This window comes from Antedon bifida, chromosome 4 (genome assembly GCF_963402885.1).
Source record: "Antedon bifida chromosome 4, ecAntBifi1.1, whole genome shotgun sequence".
Classification (NCBI taxonomy): Eukaryota; Metazoa; Echinodermata; class Crinoidea; order Comatulida; family Antedonidae; genus Antedon; species Antedon bifida.
The window spans coordinates 24951547-24970700 of NC_136229.1; the positions used below are offsets into that span (position 1 = coordinate 24951547).

A 19154-nucleotide genomic window follows, 5' to 3' on the forward strand; every position below is an offset into this window, starting at 1 on the left:
AATAATTTTTTTCCCCCGTTTTTTTTCTTATGGAAGTGGACAACTTCATTAAAACTGCAAAATGGCCTATTCAAAGTCCGATTTTAAAAATCTTTATTTTTCATGATTTTGGGGGACAATACATCTTTAATTTCTTTAATATTTAACTTTGAATGTGTTAAACAATTAAAACATCACATGGTGGTAGAAAACAAACTGTGCTCATAATCGGTGACTCTATTCCAAAACATTTAGTTGGGAGAAGAATGTCTAGTCGTATGAGAGTGATCAACTGCTGTATCCCAGGAAGCAAACTTGAAATGTGGATCAAATTAGCACCTGTGTTAATACAAGAGCAAAACCCATCAAGCGTTATTATACATTGTGGAACAAACAACACAAATGACTGTATGCCGATGAAATGCATCAAACTCATTACTTTGTTATGTAACTGTATCAGGGACGCCGACACATCTATCCATATTGCAATCAAATTATGCATCAAAACGCAGGTAGATATGCTTGGGTCAAGGAATTCAATGCTAGGCTACATGACAAGTGCAGTACACTCAACTGGGCATTCATTGACAACTCAAACATCAGTCTACAACAACTTGCCAAGGATGGACTTCACTTGAATCAGTCTGGTATTAAACTTATCGCAATGAACTATATTGCTTTTTTAAGAGATCTTGCATACAACATCCTGCAAACATAAAGCAATCTCAACAAACAAATAAAGGTGTGACAGTTGGTACATGTGCCGACTGTTTAAAGTACATAAAATCATGTGAATCACATATTTCATGTAAATGTTGCACATTAGATTTTCATGTAAACTGCGTAATGGTTAAACATAACTTTGACAATTGGTGGTGTTCCGCCTGCTTTATTAAAAATACTGTATCTGAATTACCATTTCTTAATGATCCTATAAACAATGATCTGTATCTTGGTAAAGGGCTTAAAATTACGCATCTAAATGTTCAAAGCCTGCGAAACAAAGTTGATCAAATTAATGTACTTTTAGATAAAAATAACATTGACATACTATGTTTAACTGAAAGTTGGCTTGATAAGAATATTGATAACACAGAGCTCACTATAAATGGGTATAATATTTGCAGATTTGATAGGAAAAACAAAATAGGAGGTGGAATTTTGTGTTATATTAAAGAGTGTATTGTACATAAAATAATAACAAATAACATTGCTGACAATGTTGAAAGTCTATGGATAGAAATTAATTTACCACATACTAAGCCTTTTCTTGTTGGAACAGTTTACAGACCCCCGAGTGCCAATATAGATTACATAACAGACATTGATAGTTTATTCCAACATTATACATCTGAATATGATGAAGTAATTGTACTCGGAGATTTCAACCTTGATATTTCCAAAAAGGTAAATCAAACTAAAATTAAGAATTTAGAAAATCATAGTAACTTAAAACAATTAATTAATGAGAGTACACGAATCACCGATTCAAGTAAAACAATATTAGATCTTATTTTTGTTTCAAATCTCAAGAAGTATTCTGAATCAGGAGTTTATAGTCTTGGAATAAGTGACCATTCATTAATTTACTTAATTCGCAAGTATAAGAAAATAAAAGGTCAACCAAAAACAACAAATTCTAGGTCATTTAAAAAGTTTAATGCGAACGATTTCATTGACTCTGTTAAAAAACAAGATTGGAGTTTAGTCATGGAATGTTCTGATGTAGATAAAGCTTGGGATATTTGGTCAAATTTATTTAATTATGCTTGCAATAAACATGCACCTCGTAGAATTAAGAGAGTAAAAACTTCAATGCCTGAATGGATTACTAAAGAATACCTAAAATTAACAAAAGATAGAGACTATTATTTTAAGAAAGCTCATAAAACAAATGATGAGGCAGACTGGAATAAGGCAAAAAGTTTGAGGAATCAAGCAAATAAACTAAATAGATCACTTAAAAAGAAAATTTGTACAGATGCTATAACAGCAAATACCACAAATTCTAAAAAATTGTGGGAAACCATTAAAAAAATTATTCCTGATAAAAAACAAGCTATCTCCTCTGTTCGGGTTGGTAGTGGACTCTCAAATAATGATAAAGAAATAGCTAATAAATTTAATGGTTATTTTTCTTCTATTGGTAATAATCTTGCTAAGAAACATAATCTACCTTGTAATACTAACACTAACCCTACTAACATTATTTTAAACAATTTTGATTTTCACATTGTAACTCCTGATTGTGTATTTGATATAATCAATAGCTTTTCAAATAACAAAGCTTCAGGCTTGGATGGTTTTGATGTTAAGCTCTTAAAATTAGCTGGTCCCATTGTATGTCACTCACTTAATTACATAATAAACTTGTCGTTTATTACAGCAACATTTCCTTGTAAATGGAAAACTGCTAAAGTTACCCCAGTGTTCAAAGGAGGAGATACATCTGATGTTGGAAATTACAGACCAATTTCAGTATTGCCTATAGTTTCAAAGATAATTGAAAGAATAGTACACAATAAACTTTATTACTACTTGTCGGAAAATAATATTTTAAACCCTTGTCAATCTGGTTTTAGACGTAACCATTCAACTAATACGACACTGATTTTTCTGACTACATTCTAAAAAATATAAATGAAGGTAATGTTACAGCTGCTATTTTTTTAGATTTGCAAAAGGCTTTTGACACCATAAATCATAATCTGCTTTTTAGTAAATTAAAACAATACGGTGTGCATGGTAATGCCTTAAATTACACAAACCAGCAGTGGTGTTGGTAGTCTATGAGTGAGATACCTACCTGTATAGACTCTACATATGCCATTATTCCCAATATGGACACCCCTCGAAAGGAAAATGGAATAGTCCAGGCGCCGTAGCGGGCCGTACAAACGTCTCTCACGCATGACATCGTCCTCATATTCCGAGATCCACGTGATCACGGCGAGGGGAGGCGGGAGGGATTGCTATACAGGTAGGTATCTCACTCATAGACTACCAACACCACTGCTGGTTTGTGTAGTCTATTTCGTGAGATCCCTACCTGTATAGACTCTACATATGCCAGAGTAGCACCGGCATCAGGAGGAGGGCGTGATTGTGACTAAAACCAAACTTACCCTACTTAGGAGGCCGACAAATTGCCGACGCTACGGTCGCCTGGGACGAGACAACGTCCTGAAGGTAGCACGATGAAAAAGTGGTCTGAGCTCTCCACCATGCCGCCGCTAAAATATCCGAAACAGGCACACCCCGAAATAACGCCCACGAAGCCACTGAGCCACGCACCTCGTGCATATGAGCTGGCGGCGGCAAGCGTGAAGATGCATACGCTGACTTGATGGCGGAAACGACCCAACGGGCTATCGTATCCTTAGAGGCGGGGCCATGGGGTTTTATTGTCGTCACAAACAGATGTGACGTTCCGTTTCGTAAATGTTGCGTGCGATTAACATATATTTGTATCGCACGCACTGGGCACCAAAGCCTGTCTTCTCGCACAGAGGAGTGCGAGGAAATTTTAGAAATAAAAATGGTTGGTGGAGAGTGGTTCAGGGTTTGGGTCTTTGCTAAGAACCCTGCTCGGAAAGTGAGACGAACACCGTTGTTCTCAAACCGAATATGGCCAGGGTCTAAGGAAAGTGCGTGAATCTCACCCTTACGCTTACATGACGCTGCGGATACTAGAAACGCAGTCTTAATAGAAATATCGAGCAGAGATGCTGAACCAAGGGGTTCGTATGGCGGCTTTGTAAGGGCCTCAAGGACCGAGTTTAAGTCCCACCGGGGAAGCAAAGACCGCACGGGAGGTCGAACATTAAACATTCCTCTTATCAGCATCGATAGTTCTAAAGAGGAGGATACTGACGATCCGTCGGGGAACCTCGGTAATACTACCGCAATAGCTGACCGGTACCCCGCTATGGTTCTGACCTGGAGTCCCGACTCAAATAGGCCATGGAGAAACCGGGAGACATCGCCTAGAGAGGCGGAATGAGGATCGATTTCATAACCGGCACACCATTGATAAAAACGCTTAAGGCGGCTGTTGTATAGTGTTCTTGTCGACTCCCGTCGAGACTGGGCTGCCAACAAGGCAGGCCCGTCTGGAATTCCTGCACTTCTGAGGCGATTCCTGACAAGGGCCAGGCAGTCAGCGTCAGGGATTGCAGGTTGTGAAGGCCCAGCCGGGCCCGGGATTGAACTAAGAGATCGGGCCGAATTGGCAGGGTCCTGGGCTGAGAATAAAGCAGACTCAGCATTGTGGGAAACCAAGTTTGGCGAGACCACCATGGAGCTACCAGGAGGATTTTGCATTGATGGCGGCGAATGTGAGATATGACCAGAGGGATGAGGGAAAGAGGCGGAAAGGCATACGCCCACATCCCGTTCCATGAGATCGACAGGGCGTCGGTGGCCCAGGCCGTGCCTTCTGGGTACCGGGAGCAAAAAATCGGAAGTTGAGCATTCCGGTTCGTCGCAAACAGGTCGATGAGAGGTCGTCCAAACGTGTTGAAGATCTGTTGGACGACGGCTGTCGATAACATCCACTCGGTCGGAAAGACAGAGCCCTTGCGACGGGAGAGGGCATCGGCAATCGTGTTGAGTTTGCCGGGAATGTGAATTGCTTTTAGGTGGATCCCCTGCTGGTGGCACCAGTTTAGGAGCTGCCATGTGTAACAACACAGGGTTGGGGAGTGCGTCCCGCCCTGACGGTTGATGTAAGATACCACCGTGGCGCTGTCGGACAGCACCAAAACAGCCTCCCCGTGACATAAGTGGAGCAGGCTGTGTAGAGTATTTGAGACTGCAAGAAGTTCTAGGACATTTATGTGGAGGGCTGATTCCAACATGGTCCAGGTTCCCGCTACCTGCTCGGAAGGCGCATGACCGCCCCACCCAGAGAGGGAGGCGTCGACGGTGACTCGCACCGACGGAATAGGATCGGAGAAAGGTTTTCCCCCGTCCAACCCTCCTGGTTGAAGCCACCACTGAACGTGAGAAGCTACGAATGTATTTAGCGGGACCTGGGCCAGAATGTTTCTGGAGGAAGGGGAAAAATGATAAAGGAGGTGGAGTTGCATCGGACGCATGTGAAGTCGGCAGTCCGGAACTAAATCTACGAAACTCGCAAGGTATCCCAGAACTTTCAGCCACATCAGGGCTGGAGATGATGGTCGGGACAACAGGAGTTTTATCGCTGCCCGACAGGTCTCTATGCGAGCTTGTGATGGGAACGCCAGGGACTGAATGAGATCTAGACGGGCCCCAAGAAACAGTGGGTACTGAGACGGGGTGAGAACTGATTTTTGATAATTGATAATGAAACCTGCGGCTTCTGTGATCTTCAATACAAGGCCGACGTGGCTTACGAGGGCCTGTTTGGAATTTGCAAGAATTAGCCAATCGTCCAGGTACATGAAGATTCTTACCCCCATCGAGTGGAATACTGCCCCCAGTGCCTTGACTACCCGAGTGAAGACCCGTGGGGCAGTGGACAGACCAAACGGAAGGGCTCTGAACTGGTATAGTTCCCCGTCCAGGAGAAACCGTAGCCAATGACGGTCCTCTGGGGAAATGGGAATGTGGAAATAGGCGTCTTTTAAGTCTAGAGATGCTGCCCAGTCCCTGGGACACAGGCCACGTAGGACCGTGACCAGCGTGTCCATTCTGAACCTTACCGGGATTATAAACTGATTTAAACTTCGGAGGTTGAGAATAGGACGCCAACCCCCCGATGCCTTTTCTGTGAGAAATAGTGTAGAAAGGTAGCCTTTTGTAAGGGATGTGAGAGGGACTCGTGAGAATGCTCCCTTCTGCATTAATTCTTTGACCCCATCGAATAAGGCCTTCTTCCTGATTGGGCAGGAAGGAATTTGAGTTGGCCTCTGTGGACCCATATGCGGAAGTGAGGTGAATTCTATCCTGTAACCCGCGTACAGGGTACTTACAACAACCCACGAGTCTACTCCCATGGACTCCCAGACCTGTGCCCATGAGAGGTGGGATGGAAGACGAGGAATGTGGCTGAGGAGGAGGCCTCGGTTGGCTTGGCACCTGGTAAGGGTTAGTGGCCCAGCGTTGCGAGCGAGAAGTGCGACGGTCACGACGCTTTACGCCGCCAGACGCTTTAGAATTGGTTTGGCGACGCGCCTCTAGCTCGCGGGCCCAAGCCTCTTCCCTTGATGCGAACAGACCAGAAAATAAATCTTCGGACTGGAAGGAAGGGGAATCCATGAACCGTTCAAAATGACCCGGATCAATAGACGACGCACGCAAGACGTTTGTGCGCCGGGCATCCCCTGCCGAGACCACTACGGTGTTGAACTGATCGGCAATAAGCCCCATACATTCCCGGAGAATGGTAACGGCGTCTGGGACCAACGTCGGAGCCGCCTCATTATCCGAGAGGAATGAGAGGAGGATCCCGCAGATGTTAACAGCGCGGATCCCTTCCCGGGCAGCCCTATCGTGGGTGCGCAGGGTACTTTCCAGGATTGCCTGCGTTTTATCCGGGAAGATGTTCGCTGATGGCTTTAATTGCTGATCATCCCGGAGCCGATTCTTAGCGGCCCGGGGTATCTGTGGTTCCCGAATCATTGTTTTAAATTGGTCTTCGGGAACGGGGAAGGTGCTTGCCAGGCACCGGGCAGATGGTTTTATGACCTTAGCGGTCCTTAATATTTTGGCCTGACGGTTAATTCGTCTCAGCAAGTCTGGGTGGATCCCCACAACAGGCACATTAGAGGTCGTCGCAGTTTGGGAGAGCGAGTCCCAACGGCCACCGCCCAGAGAACCTCCAGAAGCATCAGGTGTTTCATACGGGATTCCCAAGTGGGAAAGAATACCCGGTAGCGCCCTAGAGACGAGCTGGTGAAGTCCGGACGGGAGAGGCGTATCATCGTCAAATTCAGGCTCCGACCCATCATCTATGTCAGTGGAATCCCCACAGACCCGCACCTCGATACCTGGATTGTTAAGCGAGGGGACGGGAAGAGGTGCCCTGGACGATCCAGTTTTAATACGCTCCCTCTCCTCTAGGGTCTTACTCACTTGCTCTGATATTAATTTCAGCATATCCGGGCTTAGCACCTGAGGTACAGGCGGCGGGTCAGGGAGTACGACCCCGGAGCTAACAGACATGGCTCTACCAGGGGGGCTAGAGTGCGCCAAGGCCCACTCATCGGCGGTAATGAACTTCGCCGCAGGCCAGCGTATGCATACCTCGCAGGTCGCAGATTGGCTGCATTTGCGGCAGCGCGGGCACGCCAAATGGCGGTCCAGCTTCGTGGACGGGCGGGGCCCGCCACACACGGAACAGGCTGCGGCTTTACGAGCAGACATGGCTACAAACAATAAGGATACTGTTGGTAGAAGCTTCGTTCACAAGAATGCTGCTAAACACAATAAGTCCACAAAGGTATGCGTTGCTAGCCAGGTGTCCTTTGTTATTGTTCTTTTAATTAGTTTTCCTTCAAGGTTTCAAGGTCACACGTCCGCTTTCCATGGAAAGCGAAAGGAATATGAGGACGATGTCATGCGTGAGAGACGTTTGTACGGCCCGCTACGGCGCCTGGACTATTCCATTTTCCTTTCGAGGGGTGTCCATATTGGGAATAATGGCATATGTAGAGTCTATACAGGTAGGGATCTCACGAAATAGACTGGTTTATATCATACTTATCAGGAAGATCACAAGTTGTAAATATCAAATCATCTTTGTCATTTTCTAAACCTATTACTGTTGGTATACCACAAGGGTCAATACTTGGGCCATTGCTTTTTATAATTTATGTTAATTCTTTACCAGATGTGATAAATAATAAATGTATCATGTATGCAGATGATACAACAATATTATGTTCCTCATCTGATCCAGTTCTTCTACAGAACATGATTAATCAAAATGTTAGTAAGTTCACTACCTGGTTTGATAACAATTTACTAACCCTCAATATAAAGAAAACAAAATTTATGTTATTTGGAACTAGAATATCACTTAGTAAATTCAATAATATTTCTGTTTCTATTAATGGCAATGATGTCGAAAGAGTTGACAATTTTAAATATCTTGGACTTACATTTGATTCATTTATGTCATGGAAACAGCATGTTGAACAAGTAGCTTCTAGAGTATCACAACGTATCGGTATTATTCGTAGATTAAGATATTATATTCCAAATTTTGCTTTAAGACTACTTGCTAATGCAATAGTATTACCCTGTTTTGATTACTGTAGTAATGTTTGGTCAAATTGTAACTTAGAACTTGTTAATCGTCTTCAAGTACTTCAAAATAGAGTAGCTAGAATCATTCTTTATGCTGATATGTACACCCCTATAACAGAATTGATGTCCTCACTAAAATGGAAGAGTGTCCATGACAGATGGGAAAATGAGTTATTAATTATGTTATTTAAATGCCTACAGGGTTTAGCACCATCTTATTTAGCAAATCTATTCAAATTTATGGACACTTTTCACACAAAAAATACAAGAAGTCAATCAACTAAAACTCTAAATGTTCCAGCATGGAACAATATTTATGGAAAGAGAATGTTTAATTATAGAGCATCAACCTTATGGAATAATCTTCCTGTACATATCCGTAAAAATTATGAGACACTTAGTCAAGTTGAATTTAAACATCTTGTATAACTTCTATTGTACATAGTTTTAATATAGCTTTTACTTTTATTTTTCTTGTATTTTTTTCCAAATCTGGACCTCGTGGGAGACCAGTACTTGTGTATTGAAAGAGCTATTCCAGAATAAAGAAAGATTTGTATTGTATTGTATTCTTAATTTTAATAATTAGCGTAGGTTTTACTCAAGAGTGATTGAAATCTGATGAAATAGTAGTATGCCAGGTATGATATAACATACTGTGTGTATTCATGTACAATTGCAATAATCAAAGAATAAACTAATGAGAATATGTTATTTGTTGTAATTTATTGTTACTGTTTACTGTAAACTTAAGATTTCAAAAAATAAACATAACTCACCATCAACAGTTACAGAGAAAAAGCAAGATGCCTCATTTCCAAATGGATCCTGTGCCATACAGCTTACATTTTGTTGTATTATTGGCCAAACAGCATCAAACTGGTCACCAGATTCACTCATACAATTATATGTAACATTACCTGAATTATCAGTAACTGACACATTCCAATAAACAGTTGAGTATGATTGAGACTCTTCTGTATATGCCATAATGTTGCCACTGGGGCAATCAAATACTGGATCTTCATTATCTGTAATAGATTAAAGAAATATTAAAAAGAAAGTTTAACAATTTATTTTATATTTTAATAGTAATATTTATACCTATTAATCGTACTTACCAATTACAGTTACATTAAACATGCAAGTTTGCACATTATTTGAGGCATCTGTTGATGTGTACATTACTAGAGTTTTTCCAATATCAAACAGTGTATATGGTTCATAGTTAGAGGTTAATGTAGGTTCTAACCCAATGTTGTCTGTTGTTTCTGGTATTGGCCAGGATACATTAGCTGTTGCTGAATTTAAATTGGTGTACACAGTCACATTGGACACACAGTTCAAGGTAGGAGACTCGGCATCTGTTTAACAAATTGAAACAAATTCATTATCTAAAGTACATTTTGTAATTTAGTTTATCTTTTTCTTTATGAAAAGTATTATTTTTTTAAAGAAACTTTGTAAATACATTAACATGTTTTATAATAATTGTTTAATACAAATAAATAAATAAACGTTAATCTTACCAATTACAGTAACATTAAATGTACAGATGTCTTTGTTTCCATACGGATCAGTTGCTGTGTAAGTAACCTGAGTTGTTGTTGCTGCAAAACCATCACCAGGGTTATGTGTAGAGACTAATGTAACATTGCCAGAATTATCTGTAGCATTTGGAGTCATCCAAGTAGCATTAGTGAATGGTAACATAGTTGTTGTATTCAAAACAATGTTCATTGGACAGCTGGATATCACAGGATCTTCTTCATCTGTTTAGAAAGAATGGAAAAGATTAATTCAAAATAACTGATTGCACAAAGGTAAGAAATTAAAATTGCAAGTGAGAAGGTATGAGGTTGGTGGATTGTTTGTATTCTTGGGCAAGATATTTATTTTTAACCAATTCCATGAAAACTTTTTTACTGAAAATTATTACAATTATCTAAAAAAAATGTAAAACTAATTTTTACCTTGTACAGTGACATAAAATGTACAGTTATCACTGTTTCCAAATGCATCAGTTACTGTATATTCAAGTGTTGTTGTTCCAATTGAAAAGTGTTCACCAGATTGATTATAACTTGAACCTGATCCTGTTAGGCTGAGCTCATATAAAGATTCTGTGTTGTCTGTGTATTCAACATCCCATTGAATCCAAGCTGTTGGTTGTCCATTGTCTGTTGTCACATTGAAGTCACTGGGACAAGTTATATTTGGATTTTCATTATCTATAAGAAAAACAAAATTACAATTTTTATTAATTTCTTTAATATTTAACTATGAATGTGTTAAACAAGATTCTTAATTTTAATAATTAGCGTAGGTTTTACTCATGAGTGAATGAAATCTGATGAAATAGTAGTATAGTATGCCAAGTATGATATAACATACTGTGTGTATTCATATTGAATTGCAATAATCAAAGAATAAACTAATGAGAATATGTTATTTGTTGTAATTTATTGTTACTGTTTACTGTAAACTATAGATTTCAAAAAATAAACATAACTCACCATCAACAGTTACAGAGAAAAAGCAAGATGCCTCATTTCCAAATGGATCCTGTGCCATACAGCTTACGTTTTGTTGTATTATTGGCCAAATAGCATCAAACTGGTCACCAGATTCACTCGTACAATTATATGTAACATTACCTGAATTATCACTAACTGACACATTCCAGTAAACAGTTGAGTATGATTGGGTCTTATCTGTATATGCCATAATGTTGCCACTGGGGCAATCAAATACTGGATCTTCATTATCTGTAATAGATTAAGAAATATCAAATAAGAAAGTTTATCATTTTGTTTACGTTTTAGTAGTTGTAATATTTATACCTATTAATCGTACTTACCAATTACAGTTACATTAAACATGCAACTTTGCATATTATTTGATGCATCTGTTGATGTGTACATTACTAGAGTTGTTCCAATATCAAACAGTGTATAGGGTTCATAGTTAGAGGTTAATGTAGGTTCTAAATGACTGTTGTCTGTTGTTTCTGGTATTGGCCAGGACACATTAGCTGTTGCTGAATTTAAATCGGTGTACACAGTCACATTGGACACACAGTTCAAAGTAGGAGTCTCAGCATCTGTTTAATAAATTGAAAAAATAAATTTGTAATGCAGTTTATCTTTCTCTTTATGAAAAGTAATATTTTTTAAAGAAATTTAAATACATTAACATGTTTTATAGTAATTGTTGAATACAAAATGTTAAATCTTACCAATTACAGTAACATTGAATGTACAGATGTCTTTGTTTCCATATGGATCAGTTGCTGTATAAGTAACCTGAGTTGTTGTTGCTGCAAAACCATCACCAGGGTTATGTGTAGAGACTAAGGTAACATTGCCTGAATTATCTGTAGCATTTGGAGTCATCCAAGTAGCATTAGTGAATGGTAACATACTTGTTGTATTCAAAACAATGTTCATTGGACAGCTGGATATCACAGGATCTTCTTCATCTATTTAGAAAGAATGGAAAAGATTAATTCAAAATAACATATTGCACAAAGGTAAGAAATTAAATTGCAAGTGAGAAGGCATGATGTTTGTGGCTTGTTTGTATTTTTTGACAAGATGTTTATTTATAACGAATTCCATGAAAACTTTTTTACTGAAAATTATTAAAATTATCTAAAAATATTTTACATAAGTAATATTCACCTCGTACAGTGACATAAAATGTACAGTTAACACTGTTTCCAAATTCATCAGTTACTATATATTCAAGTATTGTTGTTCCAATTATAAAGTTTTCACCAGATTGATTATAACTTAGACCTGATCCTGTTAGGTTGAGATCATATAAAGATTCTGTGTTGTCTGTGTATTCAACATCCCATTGAATCCAAGCTGTTGGTTGTCCATTGTCTGTTGTAACATTGAAGTCACTGGGACATGTTATATTTGGATTTTCATTATCTATAAGAAAAACAAAATTACAATTTTATTGAACTCTTTAATAATAACAGTTGAATGTTTAAACCAACCAATGTATTATCCAAAAGTACAATATAACATACTGTGCAACAGGATCATGTTTATTTAGTTGCAATAATAAAACAATAAACTAATGAGAATCAGTTACTTTGTTGTAGTGTTTTTGTATACTGTAGACATAAGATTCGAAAATAAAAAACATTTTGTACACAAAAATTAATATAATAGAATGTGTATAAACTCACCATCAACAGTTACAGAGAAAAAGCAAGATGCGTCATTTCCAGATGGATCCTGTGCCATGCAGCTTACATTTTGTTGTATAATTGGCCAAAGAGCATCAAACTGGTCACCAGATTCACTTGTACAATTATATGTAACATTACCTGAATTATCAGTAACTGACACATTCCAATAAACAGTTGAGTATGATTGAGACTCATCTGTATATGCCATAATGTTGCCACTGGGACAATCAAATACTGGATCTCCATTATCTGTAATAGATTAAAAAAATACCAAATATTAGACAGTTTATAATTTTTTTTACATTTCAGTAGTTATTTTTATACCTACCTATCAGTCGTACTTACCAATTACAGTTACATTAAACATGCAAGTTTGCACATTATTTGAGGCATCTGTTGATGTGTACATTACTAGAGTTTTTCCAATATCAAACAGTGTATAGGGTTCATAGTTAGAGGTTAATGTAGGTTCTAACCCACTGTTGTCTCTTGTTTCTGGTATTGGCCAGGATGCCATAGCTGTTGCTGAATTTAAATTGGTGTACACAGTCACATTGGACACACAGTTCAAGGTAGGAGACTCGGCATCTGTTTAACAAATTGAAACAAATTCATTATCTAAAGTACATTTTGTAATTTAGTTTATCTTTTTCTTTATGAAAAGTATTATTTTTTTAAAGAAACTTTGTAAATACATTAACATGTTTTATAATAATTGTTCAATACAAATAAATAAATAAACGTTAATCTTACCAATTACAGTAACATTAAATGTACAGATGTCTTTGTTTCCATATGGATCAGTTGCTGTATAAGTAACCTGAGTTGTTGTTGCTGCAAAACCATCACCAGGGTTATGTGTAGAGACTAAGGTAACATTGCCTGAATTATCTGTAGCATTTGGAGTCATCCAAGTAGCATTAGTGAATGGTAACATACTTGTTGTATTCAAAACAATGTTCATTGGACAGCTGGATATCACAGGATCTTCTTCATCTATTTAGAAAGAATGGAAAAGATTAATTCAAAATAACATATTGCACAAAGGTAAGAAATTAAATTGCAAGTGAGAAGGCATGATGTTTGTGGCTTGTTTGTATTCTTTGACAAGATGTTTATTTATAACGAATTCCATGAAAACTTGTTTACTGAAAATTATTAAAATTATCTAAAAATATTTTACATAACTAATATTCACCTCGTACAGTGACATAAAATGTACAGTTAACACTGTTTCCAAATGCATCAGTTACTGTATATTCAAGTGTTGTTGTTCCAATGGGAAATTGTTCACCAGATTGATTATAACTTAGACCTGATCCTGTTAGGTTGAGATCATATAAAGATTCTGTGTTGTCTGTGTATTCAACATCCCATTGAATCCAAGCTGTTGGTTGTCCATTGTCTGTTGTAACATTGAAGTCACTGGGACATGTTATATTTGGATTTTCATTATCTATAAGAAAAACAAAATTACAATTTTATTGAACTCTTTAATAATAACAGTTGAATGTTTAAACCAACCAATGTATTATCCAAAAGTACAATATAACATACTGTGCAACAGGATCATGTTTATTTAGTTGCAATAATAAAACAATAAACTAATGAGAATCAGTTACTTTGTTGTAGTGTTTTTGTATACTGTAGACATAAGATTCGAAAATAAAAAACATTTTGTACACAAAAATTAATATAATAGAATGTGTATAAACTCACCATCAACAGTTACAGAGAAAAAGCAAGATGCGTCATTTCCAGATGGATCATGTGCCATGCAGCTTACATTTTGTGGTATAATTGGCCAAACAGCATCAAACTGGTCACCAGATTCACTTGTACAATTATATGTAACATTACCTGAATTATCAGTAACTGACACATTCCAGTAAACAGTTGAGTATGATTGGGACTCATCTGTATATGCCATAATGTTGCCACTGGGGCAATCAAATATTGGATCTTCATTATCTGTAATAGATTTAAGAAATACTAAATAAGAAAGTTTATCATTTTGTTTATGTTTTAGTAGTTGTAATATGTATACCTATCAGTTGTACTTACCAATTACAGTTACATTAAACATGCAAGTTTGCACATTATTTGAGGCATCTGTTGATGTGTACATTACTAGAGTTGTTCCAATATCAAACAGTGTATAGGGTTCATAGTTAGAGGTTAATGTAGGTTCTAACCCACTGTTGTCTGTTGTTTCTGGTATTGGCCAGGATGCATTAGCTGTTGCTGAATTGAAATTGGTGTACACAGTCACATTGGACACACAGTCCAAAGTAGGAGACTCGGTATCTGTTGAAAAAAATACATTATTTAAGTACATTTTGTAATGCAGTTTATCTTTCTCTTTAAAAGTATTATTTTTTAAAGAAACTGTGTAAAAACATTAACATGTTTTATAGTAATTGTTAAATACAGATTAAACATTAATCTTACCAATTACAGTAACATTAAATGTACAGATGTCTTTGTTTCCATACGGATCAGTTGCTGTATAAGTAACCTGAGTTGTTGTTGCTGCAAAACCATCACCAGGGTTATGTGTAGAGACTAAGGTAACATTGCCTGAATTATCTGTAGCATTTGGAGTCATCCAAGTAGCATTAGTGAATGGTAACATACTTGTAGTATTCAAAACAATGTTCATTGGACAGCTGGATATCACAGGATCTTCTTTATCTGTTTAGAAAGAATGGAAAAGATTACTTGAATGAAAATAATATATTGCACAAAGGTAAGAAATTAAAATTGCAAGTGAGAAGGTATGAGGTTGGTGGATTGTTTGCATTCTTATGCAAGATATTTATTTATAACGAATTCCATGAAAACTTGTTTACTGAAAATTATTAAAATTATCTACAAATATTTTACATAACTAATATTCACCTCGTACAGTGACATAAAATGTACAGTTAACACTGTTTCCAAATGCATCAGTTACTATATATTCAAGTATTGTTGTTCCAATTGGAAAGTTTTCACCAGATTGATTATAACTTAGACCTGATCCTGTTAGGCTGAGCTCATATAAAGATTCTGTGTTGTCTTTGTATTCAACATCCCATTGAATCCAAGCTGTTGGTTGTCCATTGCTTGTTGTAACATTGAAGTCACTGGGACATGTTATATTTGGATTTTCATTATCTATAAGAAAAACAAAATTACAATTTTATTGAACTCTTTAATAATAACAGTTGAATGTTTAAACCAACCAATGTATTATCCAAAAGTACAATATAACATACTGTGCAACAGGATCATGTTTATTTAGTTGCAATAATAAAACAATAAACTAATGAGAATCAGTTATTTTGTTGTAGTGTTTTTGTATACTGTAGACATAAGATTCGAAAATAAAGAACATTTTGTACACAAAAATTAATATAATAGAATGTGTATAAACTCACCATCAACAGTTACAGAGAAAAAGCAAGATGCGTCATTTCCAGATGGATCCTGTGCCATGCAGCTTACATTTTGTGGTATAATTGGCCAAAGAGCATCAAACTGGTCACCAGATTCACTTGTACAATTATATGTAACATTACCTGAATTATCAGTAACTGACACATTCCAATAAACATTTGAGTATGATTGGGACTCATCTGTATATGCCATAATGTTGCCACTGGGGCAATCAAATATTGGATCTTCATTATCTGTAATAGATTAAAGAAATACTAAATAAGAAAGTTTATCATTTTGTTTACGTTTTAGTAGTTGTAATATGTATAAATACCAAATAAGAAACTTATTGTACATTTTCAAGTAAACTGTTCATGCATTTTTTCGCATTATTTGACTTACCAGTTACAGTGACATTAAACATGCAAGTTTGCATATTATTTGATGCATCTGTTGATGTGTACATTACTAGAGTTGTTCCAATATCAAACAGTGTATATGGTTCATAGTTAGAGGTTAATTTAGGTTCTATCCCACTGTTGTCTGTTGTATTTGGTATAGGCCAAGATACATTAGCTGTTGCTGAATTTAAATCAGTGTTCACAATAATATTGGACATACAACTCAAAGTTGGAGACTCATTATCTGTGTAAATAAAAATTATACATAACAGTAAACTCTAATTACAGAATTGGAATATCGTTGTTATTTAATAACATTAAATTTATTTTGTAAAAAGTTTATACAAAAATAAAATACACAACATTTACAATAAAACTGGTCTTACCTTCTATGGTAACATTGAAAATACATACAGCTACATTTCCTGAAGGATCGACTGCTGTATAGTTAACAGTTGTAACACCAATATAGAATAAATCTCCTGAATCATGTGTTCCATCAAAACTTACATCATCATTATCTGTAGCTGTAGGCTCCGGAGTCCAGGTAATATTAGTGTAATTTTTTCCAATATCTGTTTCATTTATAATATTGTTTGAACAATTTGCAATAACTGGATTTTCGATATCTGACAAAAGAAAGGGAAAAATAGACCATTTAAAAGTAAAAAATAGTACTTTCAGCTTATAATTAGCTATCAAATTAGGTAAAACTAAAAGCATAGATAGACCTATAATATAAAATAACTTTTATTCTGAATGATATTGATACAGATATTTTTTTTCTTAAACCCTAATAGATGCTAAATCCAATTTTTATATGTGTGAATCTTATATTTCTAAAACATAATGTTGTATGATGCATATATAAAATTAAATTTATTTCTCAAATACTGTAAGTGGAAACTCTTTGAAAAAAGCACTGTCGCAGGCAGATATTTAAAGAATGACAATAGGGCAGCTTATGGTAATTACTGTACTCTGCATTGTCAATCAGATAACAAAGACAAAAATGCCAATATACATTAGATTCTTTCTTATTTATTAAAATACAAGTCTGTTACGAGTATTCGAATTTGCAATTATATAATTTTCTTCCTAAATCAAAATTCTGATACAAATGCCCATTTAAAAATGTTGAACTCATAAATGTCAATGTCTAATCATTCATTTTTTGAAAAATATTTAATCAATTGTCAACAAAAGATATTGAAATAAAAGCAGTAACAGAAACAACATACCTACAACCACAAGGGAAAAATTACAACTGTTTTGGTTTCCAGATGTATCATAGATGATGTAAGTAATATAATTAACTCCTATTGGAAAATCTTGACCTGAAGACATACTTGCAGTAGACCTATCTGCATCTACTTCAATGTTGTCAGCTGAAGGTGCAAGTGTAAAAATATATGGTGCAAAGCTGTCACCTTCAGTGTTGTTGATATAAACAGTTGAGTTATCACAGCCAAAGAAGATGGGAGGTTCTTCATCTGTAATAAATTATATCAATGAATAAATATTGTTTATTAAGAAGATATTGACAGCACAATTGATTTCAATACGGTAAAATTAAGGTAAATACAAAATAATAATGAGAATTAATAATAATACCGCAAATAAGGTCAAAACCAGAAGAAACACATTTTTTATTAGACCTTATATATATAAATACAGATAAAACAATAACTTTATGACGTATAAGAATGAACACATACATAGATATAATAATAGTAAATAATTGTCATATAACAGAATAAAACTATACATAGAATATTAAAATAAATTACTGCTTTTAAGAGGAACTGCTATAAGAAAAAAAAAAAAAAAAAAATTTAAATGATTTGCAAAAGAAGGTCAATGGAATGACATTGTTTTAATAAAGTATAATTTAAGTTGTTCCATAATCAGGGTCCTGAGACAGAGATAAAATAAGCAGAGATACATAATTGAACAAAGAAATATATACATTAAAATTGCAAGAATTGCTACGTAAATTATATGAGGGTTCCTTTTGACTTTGACTAAATAAATCTAACATAGTCGGACAAAATTTGTTATGAAACAATTGGAACATAAAAGATGGTACGTGGAAAAAATTGTAATAGTGTCATTTGTTTAAATAAAAAATACATTTCAGTAGTAAGTTAATTTTATTGACATTCGACGGATAGTCAGAGGCCCATATCACATTGCAGTAAAATAAATGAGGTAATTAGGGAATAGTAGAGTAAAAGAAGGATACGTTGAGGAAAATAATATTTAAGTTTGTTTATGGTATTTGGAATATTTTTAGGACAGACGGATATCCCATTTCAGGTTTTCCTGAATATTAACACCAAAGAATAAAGTTAAAGTTTTGCTGTTTTGTTCTTTTATTCAGAAAACTAGCAATATTGTTGCTTTTCTTCTAGATCCATATTCGTTTTACGAAGATTACAAAATTGGTATCTATTTCATCAATTTCCCTTTTAATTTCATTTATTATGGATGTTAATTGTTTAGTGAGTAGACCGTCTAACATCTCAGTTATGCTGTGAGTTCTTGTTCAATTAGGTTCCGTATCATTATTATATTATTTGTAAACCACATGTTAGTGAGAATCTCCCTGACCACGTGCTTTGCTACCTGTTGACTTTGTCTATGGCTACGTATTGTTTGGCTGACTTCTCTTATAGTAAATTTAATTACGAATGAAATAGAATCATTCAGTATTACTTTATTAATGTACAGTGATGGAATATAAGATTTAATTACTCAAGTTGGTCAAGCAAGAGTTTGAAAGTATGTGACCTAATTAGTTTCATTATTTTCACAAACTGTTTGTTTGGTTGGCTGGAAGCCAATCGATCATCTATTATGTTCCTCATTTTAGAAGAAAGAATATCATTTGCAAAAAAACAAAGGCTGTT

General features: G+C 35.9%; 2 protein-coding genes across 2 annotated transcripts in view; both read right to left on the reverse strand.

Annotated features, from left to right (window-relative positions):
• Positions 1–19154, reverse strand: part of LOC144839287 (uncharacterized) — a 69037-nt gene that overhangs the window by 30440 nt on the left and 19443 nt on the right. Inside the window, exons 17-28 of the mRNA XM_078694603.1 lie at positions 17484–17735; positions 16629–16871; positions 14486–14728; positions 14141–14392; positions 13620–13877; positions 13175–13417; positions 11075–11317; positions 10731–10982; positions 10188–10445; positions 9744–9986; positions 9336–9578; positions 8994–9245 (exon numbers count right to left, since the gene is read on the reverse strand). Coding sequence (XP_078550729.1) covers positions 8994–9245; positions 9336–9578; positions 9744–9986; positions 10188–10445; positions 10731–10982; positions 11075–11317; positions 13175–13417; positions 13620–13877; positions 14141–14392; positions 14486–14728; positions 16629–16871; positions 17484–17735 — 2982 coding nt within the window. The remainder of the gene's footprint in view (positions 1–8993; positions 9246–9335; positions 9579–9743; positions 9987–10187; positions 10446–10730; positions 10983–11074; positions 11318–13174; positions 13418–13619; positions 13878–14140; positions 14393–14485; positions 14729–16628; positions 16872–17483; positions 17736–19154) is intronic.
• LOC144841170 (hyalin-like) lies at positions 11442–12938 on the reverse strand. Its single transcript, XM_078697391.1, has 4 exons — positions 12767–12938; positions 12419–12670; positions 12015–12155; positions 11442–11695 (listed from the first exon to the last, which is right to left on the reverse strand). The coding sequence occupies exons 1-4, from the start codon at positions 12936–12938 to the stop codon at positions 11442–11444; spliced, it is 819 nt and encodes a 272-aa protein (XP_078553517.1).

Bases quoted from the DNA above. Each gene is read 5' to 3' on its own strand.
- LOC144841170 (XM_078697391.1), bottom strand. From the start codon at position 12,938: ATGGCATCCTGGCCAATACCAGAAACAAGAGACAACAGTGGGTTAGAA. The intron at 12,156-12,418 runs GTGAGTTTATAC...TTTTTCTTATAG, and splicing joins TTTCTCTGTAACTGTTGATG to ATAATGAAAATCCAAATATA. The intron at 11,696-12,014 runs GTCTAAGTTATA...CTTTCTAAATAG, and splicing joins TCTCAACCTAACAGGATCAG to ATGAAGAAGATCCTGTGATA.